Source organism: Lissotriton helveticus, chromosome 12 (assembly GCF_964261635.1).
Source record: "Lissotriton helveticus chromosome 12, aLisHel1.1, whole genome shotgun sequence".
In the NCBI taxonomy this organism is placed as follows: Eukaryota; Metazoa; Chordata; class Amphibia; order Caudata; family Salamandridae; genus Lissotriton; species Lissotriton helveticus.
The window spans coordinates 914,746,561-914,764,693 of record NC_136073.1 but is presented as its reverse complement, the minus strand read 5'-3'; the positions used below and the strand labels follow the sequence as shown (position 1 = coordinate 914,764,693).

Sequence of the window (18,133 nt, the reverse complement as noted above, 5' to 3'; positions counted from 1 at the left end):
ACAAGTCACATGGAGGGGTGCAGGAGGTCATGGAATAGCACACGAGTCACATGGAGGGGTGCAGGATGTCATGGAATAGCACACCTCTCACAAGGAGGGGTGCAGGAGGTCATGGAATAGCACACGAGTCACAAGGAGGGGTGCAGGAGGTCATGGAATAGCACAGGAGCCACAAGGAGGGGTGCAGGAGGTCATGGAATAGCACACGAGTCACATGGAGGGGTGCAGGAGGTCATGCAATAGCTCACGAGTCACAAGGAGGGGTGCAGGAGGTCATGGAATAGCACCCGAGTCACAAGTAGGGGTGCAGGAGGTCATGGAATAGCACACAAGTCACATGGAGGGGTGAAGGAGGTCATGGAATAGCTCACAAGCCACAAGTAGGGGTGCAGGAGGTCATGGAATAGCACACGAGTCACATGGAGGGGTGCAGGAGGTCATGCAATAGCTCACGAGTCACAAGGAGGGGTGCAGGAGGTCATGGAATAGCACCTGAGTCACAAGTAGGGGTGCAGGAGGTCATGGAATAGCACACAAGTCACAAGTAGGGGTGCAGGATGTCATGGAATAGCTCACTAGTCACAAGGAGGGGTGCTGGAGGTCATGGAATAGCTCACGAGTCACAAGGAGGGGTGCTGGAGGTCATGGAATAGCTCACGAGTCACAAGGAGGGGTGCTGGAGGTCATGGACTACCACACATGTCACAAGGAGGGGTGCAGGAGGTCATGGAATAGCTCACGAGTCACAAGGAAGGGTGCAGGAGGTCATGGAATAGCACACGAGTCACATGGAGGGGTGCAGGATGTCATGGAATAGCACACCTGCCACAAGGAGGGGTGCAGGAGGTCATGGAATAGCACACCTGCCACAAGGAGGGGTGCAGGAGGTCATGGACTACCACACATGTCACAAGGAGGGGTGCAGGAGGTCATGGAATAGCACACGAGCCACAAGGAGGGGTGCAGGAGGTCATGGAATAGCACAGAAGCCACAAGGAGGGGTGCAGGATGTCATGGAATAGCTCACGAGTCACAAGGAGGGGTGCAGGAGGTCATGGAATAGCACACAAGTCACCGGCAGGGGTGCAGGAGGTCATGGAATAGCACACCTGCCACAAGGAGGGGTGCAGGAGGTCATGGAATAGCACACCTGTCACAAGGAGGGGTGCAGGAGGTCATGGAATAGCACACAAGTCACAAGGAGGGGTGCAGAAGGTCATGGAATACCACAAGAGTCACAAGGAGGGGTGCAGGAGGTCATGGAATAGCACCCGAGTCACAAGGAGGGGTGCAGGAGGTCATGGAATACCACAAGAGTCACAAGGAGGGGTGCAGGAGGTCATGGAATAACACACAAGTCACAAGGAAGGGTGCAGGAGGTCATGCAATAGCACACCTCTCACAAGGAGGGGTGCAGGAGGTCATGGAATAGCACACGAGTCACAAGGAGGGGTGCAGGATGTCATGGAATAGCTCACGAGTCACAAGGAGGGGTGCAGGAGGTCATGGAATAGCACAGGAGCTACAAGGAGGGGTGCAGGAGGTCATGGAATAGCACAGGAGTCACAATGAGGGGTGCAGAAAGTCATGGAATAGTACACAAGACACAAGGAGGGGTGCAGGATGTCATGGAATAGCACACAAGTCACATGGAGGGGTGCAGGAGGTCATGCAATAGCACTCGAGTCACAAGGAGGGGTGCAGGATGTCATGGAATAGCTCACGAGTCACAAGGAGGGGTGCAGGATGTCATATCATAGCTCACGAGTCACAAGGAGGGGTGCAGGAGGTCATGGAATAGCTCACGAGTCCCAAGGAGGGGTGCATGCGGTCATGGAATAGCACACGAGTCACATGGAGGGGTGCAGGATGTCATGGAATAGCACACCTGTCACAAGGAGGGTACAGGAGGTCATGGAATAGCACTCGAGTCACAAGGAGGGGTGCAGGAGGTCATGGAATAGCACACGAGTCACATGGAGGGGTGCAGGAGGTCATGGAATAGCACACAAGTCACATGGAGGGGTGCAGGAGGTCATGCAATAGCACATCTGTCACAAGGAGGGTACAGGAGGTCATGGAATAGCACCCGAGTCACAAGTAGGGGTGCAGGAGGTCATGGAATAGCACACAAGTCACATGGAGGGGTGCAGGAGGTCATGGAATAGCACACAAGTCACATGGAGGGGTGCAGGAGGTCATGCAATAGCACACCTGTCACAAGGAGGGGTGCAGGAGGTCATGAAATAGCACACATGTCACTAGGGGGGTGCAGGATGTCATGGCATAGCACACAAGTCACATGGAGGGGTGCAGGAGGTCATGCAATAGCACACCTGTCACAAGGAGGGGTGCAGGAGGTCATGGAATAGCACACGAGTCACAAGGAGGGGTGCAGGATGTCATATAATAGCTCACGAGTCACAAGGAGGGGTGCAGGAGGTCATGGAATAGCACAGGAGCTACAAGGAGGGGTGCAGGAGGTCATGGAATAGCACACCTGTAACAAAGAGTGACGCAGGAGGTCATGGAATAGCACACATGTCACAAGGGGGGTGCAGGAGGTCATGGAATAGCACACGAGTCACAAGGAAGGAGGGGTGCAGGAGGTCATGGAATAGCACACAAGTCACAAGTAGGGGTGCAGGAGGTCATGGAATAGCACACGAGTCACATGGAGGGGTGCAGGATGTCATGGAATAGCACACCTGTCACAAGGAGGGTACAGGAGGTCATGGAATAGCACCCGAGTCACAAGGAGGGGTGCAGGAGGTCATGGAATAGCACACAAGTCACATGGAGGGGTGCAGGAGGTCATGGAATAGCACACAAGTCACATGGAGGGGTGCAGGAGGTCATGCAATAGCACACCTGTCACTAGGAGGGGTGCAGGAGGTCATGGAATAGCACACATGTCACAAGGGGGGTGCAGGAGGTCATGGAATAGCACACAAGTCACATGGAGGGGTGCAGGAGGTCATGCAATAGCACACGAGTCACAAGGAGGGGTGCAGGATGTCATATAATAGCTCACGAGTCACAAGGAGGGGTGCAGGAGGTCATGGAATAGCACAGGAGCTACAAGGAGGGGTGCAGGAGGTCATGGAATAGCACACGAGTCACAAGGAAGGAGGGGTGCAGGAGGTCATGGAATAGCACACAAGTCACAAGGAGGGGTGCAGGATGTCATGGAATAGCTCACGAGTCACAAGGAGGGGTGCAGGATGTCATGGAATAGCTCACGAGTCACAAGGAGGGTTGCAGGAGGTCATGGAATAGCACACGAGCCACAATAAGGGGTGCAGGAGGTCATGGAATAGCACACAAGTCACAAGTAGGGGTGCAGGATGTCATGGAATAGCTCACGAGTCACAAGGAGGGTGTAGGATGTCATGGAATAGCTCACGAGTCACAAGGAGGGTTGCAGGAGGTCATGGAATAGCACACGAGCCACAATAAGGGGTGCAGGAGGTCATGGAATAGCTCACGAGTCACAAGGAGGGGTGCAGGATGTCATGGACTAGCACACGAGTCACAAGGAGGGGTGCAGGATGTCATGGACTTGCACACGAGTCACAAGGAGGGGTGCAGGAGGTCATGGACTAGCACACGAGCCACAATAAGGGGTGCAGGAGGTCATGGAATAGCTCACGAGTCACAAGGAGGGGTGCAGGAGGTCATGGACTAGCACACGAGTCACAAGGAGGGGTGCAGGAGGTCATGGACTAGCACACGAGTCACAAGGAGGGGTGCAGGAGGTCATGGAATAGCACACGAGTCACAAGGAGGGGTGCAGGAGGTCATGGACTAGCACACAAGCCACAATAAGGGGTGCAGGAGATCATGGAATAGCACACAAGTCACAAGGAGAGGTGCAGGATGTCATGGAATAGCACACAAGTCACAAGGAGGGGTGCAGGAGGTCATGGACTAGCACACAAGTCACAAGGAGGGGTGCAGGAGGTCATGGACTAGCACACCTCTCACAAGGAGGGGTGCAGGAGGTCATGGAATAGCACACAAGTCACATGGAGGGGTGCAGGAGGTCATGGAATAGCACACGAGTCACATGGAGGGGTGCAGGAGGTCATGCAATAGCTCACGAGTCACAAGGAGGGGTGCAGGAGGTCATGGAATAACACCCTGTCACATGGAGGGGTGCAGGATGTCATGGAATAGCTCATGAGCCACAATAAGGGGTGCAGGAGGTCATGGAATAGCACACAAGTCACAAGTAGGGGTGCAGGATGTCATGGAATAGCTCACAAGTCACAAGAAGGGCTGCAGGATGTCATGGAATAGCACACGAGTCACAAGGAGGGGTGCATGAGGTCATGGAATAGCACACGAGTCACAAGGAGGGTTGCAGGAGGTCATGGAATAGCACACGAGCCACAATAAGGGGTGCAGGAGGTCATGGAATAGCTCACGAGTCACAAGGAGGGGTGCAGGAGGTCATGGACTAGCACACGAGTCACAAGGAGGGGTGCAGGATGTCATGGACTTGCACACGAGTCACAAGGAGGGTTGCAGGAGGTCATGGAATAGCACACGAGCCACAATAAGGGGTGCAGGAGGTCATGGAATAGCTCACGAGTCACAAGGAGGGGTGCAGGAGGTCATGGACTAGCACACGAGTCACAAGGAGGGGTGCAGGAGGTCATGGACTAGCACACGAGTCACAAGGAGGGGTGCAGGATGTCATGGAATAGCTCACGAGTCACAAGGAGGGGTGCAGGATGTCATGGAATAGCACACAAGTCACAAGGAGGGGTGCAGGATGTCATGGAATAGCACACAAGTCACAAGGAGGGGTGCAGGAGGTCATGGACTAGCACACAAGTCACAAGGAGGGGTGCAGGAGGTCATGGACTAGCACACCTCTCACAAGGAGGGGTGCAGGAGGTCATGGAATAGCACACAAGTCACATGGAGGGGTGCAGGAGGTCATGGAATAGCACACGAGTCACATGGAGGGGTGCAGGAGGTCATGCAATAGCTCACGAGTCACAAGGAGGGGTGCAGGAGGTCATGGAATAACACCCTGTCACATGGAGGGGTGCAGGATGTCATGGAATAGCTCACGAGCCACAATAAGGGGTGCAGGAGGTCATGGAATAGCACACAAGTCACAAGTAGGGGTGCAGGATGTCATGGAATAGCTCACGAGTCACAAGGAGGGCTGCAGAATGTCATGGAATAGCACACGAGTCACAAGGAGGGGTGCATGAGGTCATGGAATAGCACACGAGTCACAAGGAGGGTTGCAGGAGGTCATGAAATAGCACACGAGCCACAATAAGGGGTGCAGGAGGTAATGGAATAGCTCACGAGTCACAAGGAGGGGTGCAGGAGGTCATGGACTAGCACACGAGTCACAAGGAGGGGTGCAGGATGTCATGGACTTGCACACGAGTCACAAGGAGGGTTGCAGGAGGTCATGGAATAGCACACGAGCCACAATAAGGGGTGCAGGAGGTCATGGAATAGCTCACGAGTCACAAGGAGGGGTGCAGGAGGTCATGGACTAGCACACGAGTCACAAGGAGGGGTGCAGGAGGTCATGGACTAGCACACGAGTCACAAGGAGGGGTGCAGGATGTCATGGAATAGCACACAAGTCACAAGGAGGGGTGCAGGATGTCATGGAATAGCACACAAGTCAGAAGGAGGGGTGCAGGAGGTCATGGACTAGCACACAAGTCACAAGGAGGGGTGCAGGAGGTCATGGACTAGCACACCTCTCACAAGGAGGGGTGCAGGAGGTCATGGAATAGCACACAAGTCACATGGAGGGGTGCAGGAGGTCATGGAATAGCACACGAGTCACATGGAGGGGTGCAGGAGGTCATGCAATAGCTCACGAGTCACAAGGAGGGGTGCAGGAGGTCATGGAATAGCACACAAGTCACATGGAGGGGTGCAGGAGGTCATGGAATAGCACACGAGTCACATGGAGGGGTGCAGGAGGTCATGCAATAGCTCACGAGTCACATGGAGGGGTGCAGGATGTCATGGAATAGCTCACGAGCCACAATAAGGGGTTCAGGAGGTCATGGAATAGCACACAAGTCACAAGTAGGGGTGCAGGATGTCATGGAATAGCTCACGAGTCACAAGGAGGGCTGCAGGATGTCATGGAATAGCACACGAGTCACAAGGAGGGTTGTAGGAGGTCATGGAATAGCACACGAGCCACAATAAGGGGTGCAGGAGGCCATGGAATAGCTCACGAGTCACAAGGAGGGGTGCAGGAGGTCATGGACTAGCACACGAGTCACAAGGAGGGGTGCAGGATGTCATGGACTTGCACACGAGTCACAAGGAGGGTTGCAGGAGGTCATGGAATAGCACACGAGCCACAATAAGGGGTGCAGGAGGTCATGGAATAGCTCACGAGTCACAAGGAGGGGTGCAGGAGGTCATGGACTAGCACACGAGTCACAAGGAGGGGTGCAGGAGGTCATGGACTAGCACACGAGTCACAAGGAGGGGTGCAGGATGTCATGGAATAGCTCACGAGTCACAAGGAGGGGTGCAGGAGGTCATGGAATAGCACACAAGTCACAAGGAGGGGTGCAGGATGTCATGGAATAGCACACAAGTCACAAGGAGGGGTGCAGGAGGTCATGGACTAGCACACAAGTCACAAGGAGGGGTGCAGGAGGTCATGGACTAGCACACCTCTCACAAGGAGGGGTGCAGGAGGTCATGGAATAGCACACAAGTCACATGGAGGGGTGCAGGAGGTCATGGAATAGCACACGAGGCACATGGAGGGGTGCAGGAGGTCATGCAATAGCTCACGAGTCACAAGGAGGGGTGCAGGAGGTCATGGAATAACACCCTGTCACATGGAGGGGTGCAGGATGTCATGGAATAGCTCACGAGCCACAATAAGGGGTGCAGGAGGTCATGGAATAGCACACAAGTCACAAGTAGGGGTGCAGGATGTCATGGAATAGCTCACGAGTCACAAGGAGGGCTGCAGGATGTCATGGAATAGCACACGAGTCACAAGGAGGGGTGCATGAGGTCATGGAATAGCACACGAGTCACAAGGAGGGTTGCAGGAGGTCATGGAATAGCACACGAGCCACAATAAGGGGTGCAGGAGGTCATGGAATAGCTCACGAGTCACAAGGAGGGGTGCAGGAGGTCATGGACTAGCACACGAGTGACAAGGAGGGGTGCAGGAGGTCATGGACTAGCACACGAGTCACAAGGAGGGGTGCAGGATGTCATGGAATAGCTCACGAGTCACAAGGAGTGGTGCAGGATGTCATGGAATAGTACACGAGTCACAAGGAGGGGTGCAGGATGTCATGGAATAGCACACGAGTCACAAGGAGGGGTGCAGGATGTCATGGAATAGCACACAAGTCACATGGAGGGGTGCAGGATGTCATGGAATAGCACAGAAGCCACAAGGAGGGGTGCAGGAGGTCATGGAATAGCACATGAGTCACATGTTGGGGTGCAGGATGTCATGGAATGCTATAAAGACTGTGATACTCAGAGAAGGCAGAATGAGTGACCAAGAGGGAGAAGAGAAAACCAACAGGGACAGGAAAAAAGAGGCCCCCAAAGACATGCTAAGACTAAAGAGAAAGAGGAGAGGAACATTTACACACAATGAGAAGCAAGCAGAGGCATAGAGTGACATACATCCACCCTTGAACAGCGCACTTGGAAGGACTGACTATGTACATACATGCAAGGTGCCTTATTACAACAAACAAGAAGCAGAGGGGCCCAAGCAGAGGAGGAGGGAAGAGCTAGGGCAGTGTGCAGACTCCAAGGGACTGTGTCTGTTGTTCACGGCCCAGAAAAGTTAGTGTGGTGGTTAATGCACCTGTTATTACCAGTGCTTGAGGGGATGTCAGTGACAGAAGCACAGCTTTAAAGACGAGTTATGTTGAACATTAGCACTGTATTTATTATCCTATATGAGGAATCCACTGTTAAAGGCTATGAAGTCAGACACCCAAAATGTAGAAGATCCATTTTCTGCCCCATTCTGTGAGTCCCTACTTGGGCACCCTACAAGGACTGACCAATCCCTGGTCCACAGGGGTAGGGGTACACAAGATGCTTGACACAGTGGTGTTTTATGTCAGTCTGCGCACATTCACATGAGATGCTCATTAGCACCGCATTAAGTATGCACAGGGAGTATGCAATTCTGCTTGATTTCATTTGCGCAATGTGTTTGTATTTTGTTGATTAGCTGTGGATGGTGAAGGAGTTTAGTCTTAGATGTTGATATCTGATCTGGGTACAATGTGACCAGCTGAAGCCCCACTTTAGATAAACATTCTGAAATCTGGAGCTGCAGCTTTGAGCCCTTGCATGTGTGCTGATTTTCATCTTTTTAACTTACCAAGGTTTGCAAGGTGCCACTTGAAAGAGGTGACTGTTGTAGTTTTTCAGGTATGTCGTTAGAAACATTTGTGCCCGCCTTGTGGAATACGAGCACATGAAGACTCCTCCACCTATGAAATCATATGATATGTGCAACTGTACATGGGATAAGGAACCTTTCTCTCTTCAGAGAATATTTGCCCTCAGAGAAACCTCGTCCACTACACTTCCAGCAAGATTGGGGCTGTTACCATTCCAGTCCCACCCTGGAAAGAGATTTACGCCAGCCCTTGACAAGAGAGCATCTGACTATTCTGAGGATGAAAGTAGAGTGGAAAAGGCCTTTATATGCTAATAATCATCTATGTGCACAACCTTTCAACCCATTCCCTTCTGGAATGTCCACTCCTCTCTGTGGAAGTAGATTCACTTACACAAATACCTTTGAGAGAGTAAATATTTCTACTAGTATAAAACCACATTTTGTGAGTTGCAAAAGTGTTTTTACTTATAAAAAGATTATTGCAGAAGCTAGGAAAATACCTCGTCTTGCATGATCGCCTCCATTTATTTGCACTGATGCTGATTTTTTTTAAAGTCTGTACATCGGGACTCCGCTAAACAGCCCCAATGCATGTGCTCGCACCCTAAAAACATATTGAAATCAGTTATTCTTTTAATTTGCATATTTAACTTACCTATAAGTCACTACTGTATGAGTCAGAGTGTACCCCGGTCCTTTCTTAAATATCACTATTGGTCTGCAGCAGCCTATTACCAACCACTACAGTGACAGTGCAAACATGACTGCAGGCCTTACACTGTAGCCTGCCAATGCAGTTTAAAAATTTCGATTCATCCTGCCAAAATAAGCCCTTTTGACAAGCCTTAATCATCCTTTTAAATACTAGTAACTCACCCCTAGGTACGTCTTTCTACCCACCCATGGTATTTAAAAGTAGGACATGTAAAAGTTTAATGTTAAACATGTCCTTACAGTGACAAGGACCCACAAGCTATTTTCGCTGGTGCAGGGTTAGCTTTCCCATAGGAAATCATTGGGATACAATATTAGATATAATAAAGTTATCTTCATGTAGGAAATGGCTAAAAAGTTAATTCTCTGACTTAAAAAAATATTTTTTACTAACCCAATTCACTGCAAATGTTGGGTTTGCAATAAATATTTTAGAAAAAGCTACTTTGAGAAAGTTACCTTTTCCTTTCCTAAAGCCTCTAAAAGTCTATTTTCATTAGATTCCAGCTTTTACCTAGGAGCTAGATAGCCCCCTTGATGAGGTATGAACTTACTCCCAGAGTTGAGAAAAAGGTGTTGAGTGTAGTGAGGTGTTCCGTTCCTTTGGTAGTAAGACAACCTGGGCTGGACCCAGGAACATTTCATTAACTTCAAACAGGTCTACTAAGTTACAGCAAATATAAGCTGACGCCTGGGCTCTTTTGTCCAGCTAGCCAGACAGGCAAGGTAGAGGATCTGCCCCCAGAACTTCTAAAAGTGACCACTGAGGAGGTTAATTTCCCTTGCCCCATCTCTGGGGTGGGCATATGAGCTCTGTTTAGGGGAGAAAAGGTTCTGCCATCTTGGTTTTAGTTAGAGGTGGGCACAGTGAGATTGTTTGCAGTTGGCCATGCGGGAAATGCTGAAAAGTAGACATGGTTACCACTGGTAACCTTTCGTTAGTGGATAGGGAGTGCCCAGAAGACACCCCTACTCACAGGGTAGTGCCAGGCAAAAATGTGGCACCCCTGAGCACCACTTCAGAACACTAATATATCAGAGGAAGACAGAAGAACTGCACATGCTGTTGGGACATGTGAGGAGACCTGAAACGTTGGACTTGGTCCTACCTGTCCCAGACAAAGAGGTGAACTCCAAGGGTCAGTTCGCTCTCCTCCTGTGAAGACATAGGCATCCACCAAGCTGCCAGAAGCCCTGTTCCTGATGAGCCCTGATCACTAGTTCCAACTGGACCCGACCGGGACCCTGCTGGTGGCTTCTACTGGAGTGAGTCTTGAACTCCAAATGCCGGTCCTGAGGTTCTGGAACCCGTGGCTGTGTCAAAGTGGCCTCCTCCGAATATTGTGAGAAACCTGGGACTTGTCAAGTCAATCTGACAAATGTGTGTTGCAGCTGGACCAAAGAATCAGGTTGCTCCTGCTTGAAGGTTTCTCACCAGCAGCACATCCTTTTCAGAAGAACATCGCAGAGAGAGTATCTGGCCTCGTGAAGCCCTGTCCTGCTTCGTCTTGCAGCCTCGTCTGCTGGGGGAATCTGAGCATCAAAAATGGGACTAAATCTGAATGTAGGAATCTTCATCAGTAGAAGGCTCGAAAAGTATATGGCTGGTGAGGATAGAAATTTTGGATATCTCTCACTCTGCACTTTCTCACTAAAACGCAAAGGCTTCCCTGGAACCTCGTCTGGTGGTCTGCTGACTGTTCTACCTCGTGGAACCCTTCCCAGCCACAACCTGCTGCCGTGAGTATTTTGACTTCCATTTCAGAGATTAAGTCAGGAGGTAAAACTTCAAACTGGATTGAACCTTATCTCTACGTCGAACCCATGCTCCATCACGGTCAGCCATAGATCATACCTAGGTACCGCACCAGATGACTGCATTGGATGTTAGTGCTTTTTGCAACTATTTTTATTTTGAAGTTTAAAAAATAATATCTCTGGTCCCTCTTTTTGGATTTTTGTAATTTTTCTGTCCTTTACTTCATTCAATTCCTCTCTATTTTTATAAATTGGAGTGGTATTTTTATTGCATTGTGTTTTTGATATTTTAACTCTTTAGCTGCTATATTTTTCAAACATTTTCTTTAGATAAACACTGCCTGCTCTGTGCAATAACTACCAGGCGTTGAACTGAGGATTATGTTACAGAAATCCCCCATAAACTGCTCTTTGTGACTCAACCATCACCCATCCACTAATTCTTCCAGACCATGGCCTGCAAAATAATCTTATACATATGGTACATTATAAAGATCCAGTCATTTCTGTTTTAGATTTATAAACCTGTTTTAGGGTAGGAGGAGAGAGTTATCAGCCAAAGCTGTCATTACCTTAGAAACACATGGAGAGGAGAGATGAATCTGGATCTATTCCAAAGAGATGGAAAGTGTTAGTTATTGCTGATTGGTTTGTTCCAATAGAACTCCGCCCTTCCTAGGAAGCTGAACTGCATCTGTGCTTTACAGCCAACAAAGGTCTCATATGGCTGTTTTTTTTTCCATGTTTGCTGCCTTGTGCAGCAAATATGGAAAAAGCAAAATGCCTTTTATTGTTCATGTACAGGAAGGTAGGAAGCTCCCCCTTCCTGTACATAAACAATATTTTAAAAAATTACATTTTGTGCATTAAGCAGCACACATAGAAGTGGCAAAATTGCATTTCAAGATTGTTTATGTACGGGAAGGGGGACCTAAACAATCTTTCCTCTGCACGCAGACACCCTTGCTCTAAGGCGCAAGGGTGCCTGCATTGGTGGTAAGTGTAGCATCAGCACAGGGGGAAACACAAAGCTGCAGCATATTGTTATAAATATGGTGCGGCCTTGCGTTTCTGAAGTGGTGGAGTGAGGCGTTAAGCCATGACGGATAACACCTCACTCTGCCACTTCTCTTGTACATATCCCCCTACATTTGAAGGTTAAGGTTAGTTTAGGGTTAGCACAGCCACAGGTGTTTTTGTCATTATATAGTTCAGCATCTGTATTTTATTACAGTTAATATAATGTTCAAAGAACAATTCACCATACGTTTCTTGTTTCATTATGGTATTCTTTACATTTCTTAAGTTGGGAATTTAGTATTTAGAACATCTTCTATTGACTGTTATTGATCAATTCTCTGCTTCCTTTAAGACTCCATCGAATGCTTTAAGTGCCCAGAAGACCAGATGCCGAATGAGAGACAGGACAGGTGTGTGTCGAAACCTGTTGAGTATCTCTCTTATCAGGAACCACTTGGAGCCGTCTTGGCTGGCTTCTCGGTCTGCTACTGTTTTTTTTCATTATTGGTTTTCCTCATCTTCATCCGATATAACCAAACCCCAGTGGTGAAGGCGAACAACTTACCCCTGAGCTACCTGCTTCTCTGCGCTCTCATACTCTGCTTTCTATGTCCTTACATGTTCATTGGACAACCCCTCCAGTGGACGTGTCTGCTGCGCCAGGCTGCATTTGGCACTGTCTTTGCTCTATGTGTTTCTTGCATTCTAGCAAAGACTATCACAGTTTTGCTTGCATTTGGTGCCACAAGACCAAGTAGCAAGCTGAGGAACTGGACGGGATTGAAAGTTCCCTTTTGCATCACCATCGTCTGTTCTTCTCTGCAGCTCGTGCTGTGCGCTGCCTGGCTCATTCTTGCACCACCGTTCCATGAACTCAATTTCAGGAGCTCAGCTCGGCGAATCATCAGTGAATGTAATGAGGGCTCCACAATGGCCTTCTGGTTGATGCTCGGATACATGGGGTTTCTGGCTACGGTCACTCTGATTGTGGCTTTTCTTGCCCGGACACTGCCGGACAGTTTCAACGAGGCCAAGTTGATCACCTTCAGCATGCTGGTGTTTGTGACTGTGTGGTTCTCCTTCATCCCAGCTTACCTAAGCACGAGGGGGAAGCATATGGTGGCAGTCGAGGTCTTTGCCATCTTGGCTTCCAGTGCTGGGATGCTGAGCTGCATCTTTTTACCCAAAATTTACATCATTTTACTACGACCAGAAATGAACACTAAGGAACATTTAATGGGACGAAGAGAAAAAGTTAAACAGAAAAGATATTGACTCAGTGCTGTGGCGATTGTGCCACCTGCTTCTCGGCCCTCATCAGCTTGTGATTCCTTGAAAACCCTCTTCAGCATTGAACCCTCTAGATCTGGCACTGCTCAGCTCCCTATGTATTGAATTTGCCTCGACACTGGTTAAGCATGATGACCGACTCCCCAATGCATCTTCCAACATAGCCGGCTAATTAACCCACTTTCATATTCCATTTTATCTGTGATACTCCACTTAAGTCTAAGGAGCAACAGTCAAGTCCTCTGAATAAAAGATATAAATATGAGTTTCGGCTGTTACATGAGGTTACTTTGGAGAAACATAGGGCCCGATTCACAGAATGAACTTAAGACTAAATCCTAAACTTACTACTATTTGGTATTCACAGAGTGAACTTACTACTTTCGGGATTTACAGAATGAACTTACTACTTTCGGTATTCACAGAATAGATTTAGGACTACTAACTTTACGTCCGCACTCGGGCCGGAAATTCCGGCCCGGAGGCGGAGCTTCCGGCCTGGGGGCGGAGCTTCTGGCTCAGAGGTGGGGATTTAGCCACGGCTGAAATCTCCACCTCTGGGCCCCAATCTCCGCCTCCGGGCCACAAGCTCCACCCCCAAGCCAGAAGGTCCACCTCCGGGCCGGAAACTCCGCCTCCAGGCCAGAATTTCCGGCCCGAGTGCAGACGTAAAGTTAGTAGTCTTAAATCTATTCTGTGAATACAGAAAGTAGTAAATTCATTCTGTGAATCTCTAAAGTAGTAAGTTCACTCTGTGAATCCCGAAAGTAGTAAGTGCATTCTGTGAATACCAAATAGTAGTAAGTTTAGGATTTAGTCTTAAGTTCATTCTGTGAATCGGGTCCTTAGATGATAATTCCCCTAAATTCTCGGTTGCTATTGCCACCTGCATTTTCCATAATTGTCAGTTTTCTAGAATTAATTTAGCAAATTGAGAATGTTCACAATGAACCCCTTGAAAAACACAGCAACAACACATCCTACATGACTCATTAAAAACACACCACTCCCAGTGAAACATTTAGCTAAATGCTGTAAATCAGGAGTGTTTGATTAGAAGGTCTGGAACTGAAGCCTTTTTTTAGAGAATAATGTTTTAATTTGTGTGTTAAAGATATTTAAAGACATTATTTGCTGTTATGTTATGTTCTGCTCCCTCCGGAAGCATGTATTAGCTTGACCTAATGCAGCATGCCGGTCAATTCAGGGGAAATGAACAATTATCAAACATCCACAATGTGGGGTCTTGACCTGGTAACCATGGTCTAGGATATCCACCTTGTGACCATGATCAAGGAACTCCACCATGCCACCGCGGTCTAGGGTCTTCACCATGCCTCTGTGGTCCAAGGTCTCAAGCTTGTCACTGGGGCCTAGGTTCTGCACTTGGTCACCATGGTCTAGGGTCTCCACCTGATCACCGTGATCAAAGATCTCCACCATGCCACTGTGGTCCAAGGTCTAGACCTTGTCACCGTGGTCTAGGGTCTCCACTTGGTCACCATGGTCTAGGGTCTGGACCTTGTCACCGAGGTATAGGGTCTCCACTTGGTCACTGAGGTCTAGGGTCTCCACCTGGTCACCGTGGACTAGGGCCTCGACCTTGTCACCGAGGTATAGGTTATCCACTTGGCCACGAAGGTGTATGGTCTCCACCTAGTAACTGTGGTCTAGGGTCTCCACTTGGTCACCATGGTCTAGAATCTCCACCTTGTGACCATGATCAAGGATCTCCACCATTCCACCATGATCAAGGATCTCCACCACGCCACCGTGGTCCAAGGTCTCGACCTTCTCACTGAGGTCTAGGGTCTCCACTTGTTCACTGTGGTCTAGGATCTCCATTTGTTCACTGTGGTCTAGGGTCTCCACTTAGTCATTGTGGACTAGGGTCTCCACCATGCCAGTGTGGTCCATGAATTCGACCTTGTCACTGAGGTCTAGGTTCTCCAGCTGGTCACCGTGGTCTAGGTTCTCCACTTGGCCACCATGGTATAGGTTCTCCACTTGGTCACTGTGGTCTAGGATCTCCACCTTGGACCATGATCAAGGTTCTCCACCACTCCACCATGGTCCAAGGTCTCCACCTTGTCACTGAGGTCTAGGGTCTCCACTTGTTCACTGTGGTCTAGGTTCTCCACTTGGTCACTGAGGTCTAGAGTCTCCACCTGGTCACCGTGGTCTAGGGTCTCCACCTGGTTACCCTGGTCTAGGGTATCCACCTGGTCACTGTGATCTAGGATCTCCACTGTGTGACCGTGATCAAGGATCGCCACTGTGGTCCAAGGTCTCGACCTCGTCGCTGAGGTCTGGGGTCTCCACCTGGTCACCGTGGTCTAGGGTCTTTACTTGGTCACCATGGTCTAGGGTCTCCACCTGGTCACTGTGGTCTAGAGTCTGCACCTGGTCACTGTGGTCCAGGGTCTTCACCTGTTCACTGTGGTCTAGAGTCTCCACCTGGTCACTGTGGTCTAGAGCACTCCACCTGGGCACTGTGATCCAGGGTCTTCACCTGGTCACTGTGGTCCAGGGTCTTCACCTGGTCACTGTGGTCTAGGGTCTCCACCTGGTCACTGTGGTCCTGGGTCTTCACCTGGTCACTGTGGTCTAGGGTCTCCACCTGGTCACTGTGGTCTAGGGTCTCCACCTGGTCACTGTGGTCTAGGGTCTCCACTGTGTCACCTTGTTTCCATGTAGTAGCCGTGGGTATAGGATCTCCAACTGGTCATCATGGTCTAGGGTCACCACCTGGTTATCAGGGTCTCCACCTGGTCACCTTGGTCTAGGGTCTCCACCTTGTCACCGTTGTCTTGAGTTTCCACCTGGTTACCAGGGTCTCAACTTGGACACTGTGGTCTAGGATCTCCACCTGATTACCATGGTCTAGGGTTTCCACCTGGTCGCTGTGATCCAGGGTTTCCACCTGGTTACCATGGTCTCCACCTGGTCACTGTAGTCTAGGGTCTCCACCTGGGTACCATGAGCTAGGATTTCCACCTGGCCACTGTGGTCCAGGGTCTCTACCTGGTTACCATGGTCTCCACCTGGTCACTGTGATCCAGGGTATCCACCTGGTTACCATGGTCTCCACATGATCACTGTGGTCTTGGGTCTCCACCTGGTTACCATATTCTAGGGTCCCTACTTGGTCACTGTGGTCCAGGGTCTCCACCTGGTTACCATGGTCTCCACCTGGTCACTGTGGTCCAGGGTGTCCACCTGGTTACCATGGTCTCCACATAGTCACTGTGCTCTAGGGTCTTCACCTGGTTACTGTGGTCTAGGGTCTCCACTGTGTCACCTTGTTTCCACCTAGACACCGTGGTCTAGGATCTCCACCTGGTAATCCTGGTCTAGGGTCTCCACCTGGTTACCATGGTCTCCACTTGGTCACGGTGGTCTAGGGTCTCCACCTGGTCACTGTGGTCTGGAGTCTCCACCTTGTCACCTTGATCTAGGATCTCCACCTTGTGAGCATGACCTAGGATCACCACCTCATCACCTTGTTTCCATCTGGTTACCGTGGTCTTGGGGCTCCACCTGGTTACTGTGGTCTAGGGTTCTACCTGGTCACTGTGGTCTTGGGTCTCCACCTGGCTACTGTGGTCTAGCGTCTCCGCCTGGTTAAACTGGTGTAGTGTCTTCACCTGTTTTCTTTGGTCCAGGGACTCACCATGTCACTGTGGTCAAGAGTCTCCACCTGGTCACTGTGGTCTAAGGTCTCCACCTGGTCATTGTGGTCTAGAGACTAGGCCTGGTCACCATGGTCTAGGGTCTTCACCTGGTTATCGTGGTCAAGGGTCTCTGACTGGTCACCATTGTCTTGGCTCGCCACCTGGTTATTGTGGTCTAGGGTCTCCACCTGGTTACTATGGGTTAGAGTCTCCACCTTGTCACTATGGTCTAGGAAACCCTTGTACTCAATGTGCTGCTGTCTCAAGAACAAGACATGCCCAGCAAACTGGGTGCTGTACTCCAGGCATTTATGTACACATGCTTCAGTCACAGCAGGGCAACAAATCTCTGAACTGAGGGCATTCTGTGGCCATCTAGAGCACTGGTGAAAATAAACTCACTCTACCAGCTTCACCCTATTATACACAGCTTAGAGTATATCCAGCACAAGACAGATACAGTTCCTTACCTCTCTCCAATCACTATGGTAGGGGTGATTCCTCCCTCCAAGGTGATCTGTAACCCAAAAGTGTATTACACCTGTCTTGGGTCAGTAAACCAATAACTAGTGTGGCATCATAGGTACACCCCTGAGTGTTGTGGGGCACAAACCTCCGTGTAAATGTAAATGTAAATGTACAGGAATTTATATAGCGCAAATCACCAAGTGGTTTCTAAGCGCTTGCTTAGGGAACCCGTCCTGGTATTCCCCTGTGAGATAACCCCAGCAGGGTATCCGCAAGGTGAAAGCCAGGCATCCCGCCGCGAGGGGCCGTTGTGGAGATTAAGCAAGCTATTGCCCAGAGTCGCAGAGTGTGAACCCGTGAATCGAGTAGGCACCGGAGCGAGAATTGTCGAGTCCATGGACATTTTAGGACTCAAGACCCCGCCGAGCCGGGAAATGAACCCTGGTCCCGGGCTGACCTCTGCTTCCAGGTCTGCCTCCTCTAACCAGTGAGCCACACTTCTCCACTAACCGTAACCCTCTAAGGATTGACCTAGAGATTGGCTTTCCTTGGTGGAAGGAAAGCAGGTGGCACTATGAGGTGACTCTATGCCAAACTCTGATCTCAGGAGGAGGCGAATTCCAGTGATGTGGACTTAGAAGGTGGAGGGATTGGAATCTGGAAGCTGCACCTACACATCAGCAGTGAAACACCACACGGTGGTTGTCTTATCAATAATGTGCTAGTTTTTCTGTGCCTGTTTCCTGATCAGTAGGTTCTGTGGTAATCAAAGTGAAAGATAAAGCGTTCCCCACATGCATGT

General features: G+C 49.8%; 1 protein-coding gene across 1 annotated transcript in view; it reads left to right on the top strand.

The window, feature by feature from the left end:
• LOC144798230 (extracellular calcium-sensing receptor-like) overlaps positions 1 to 13,174 on the top strand; it is a 102,272-nt gene extending 89,098 nt beyond the window's left edge. The window contains exon 6 of the mRNA XM_078668978.1: positions 12,252 to 13,174. Within this exon, the coding sequence (XP_078525104.1) occupies positions 12,252 to 13,174 (923 nt within the window). The remainder of the gene's footprint in view (positions 1 to 12,251) is intronic.
• Positions 13,175 to 18,133: the final 4,959 nt, after the last annotated feature.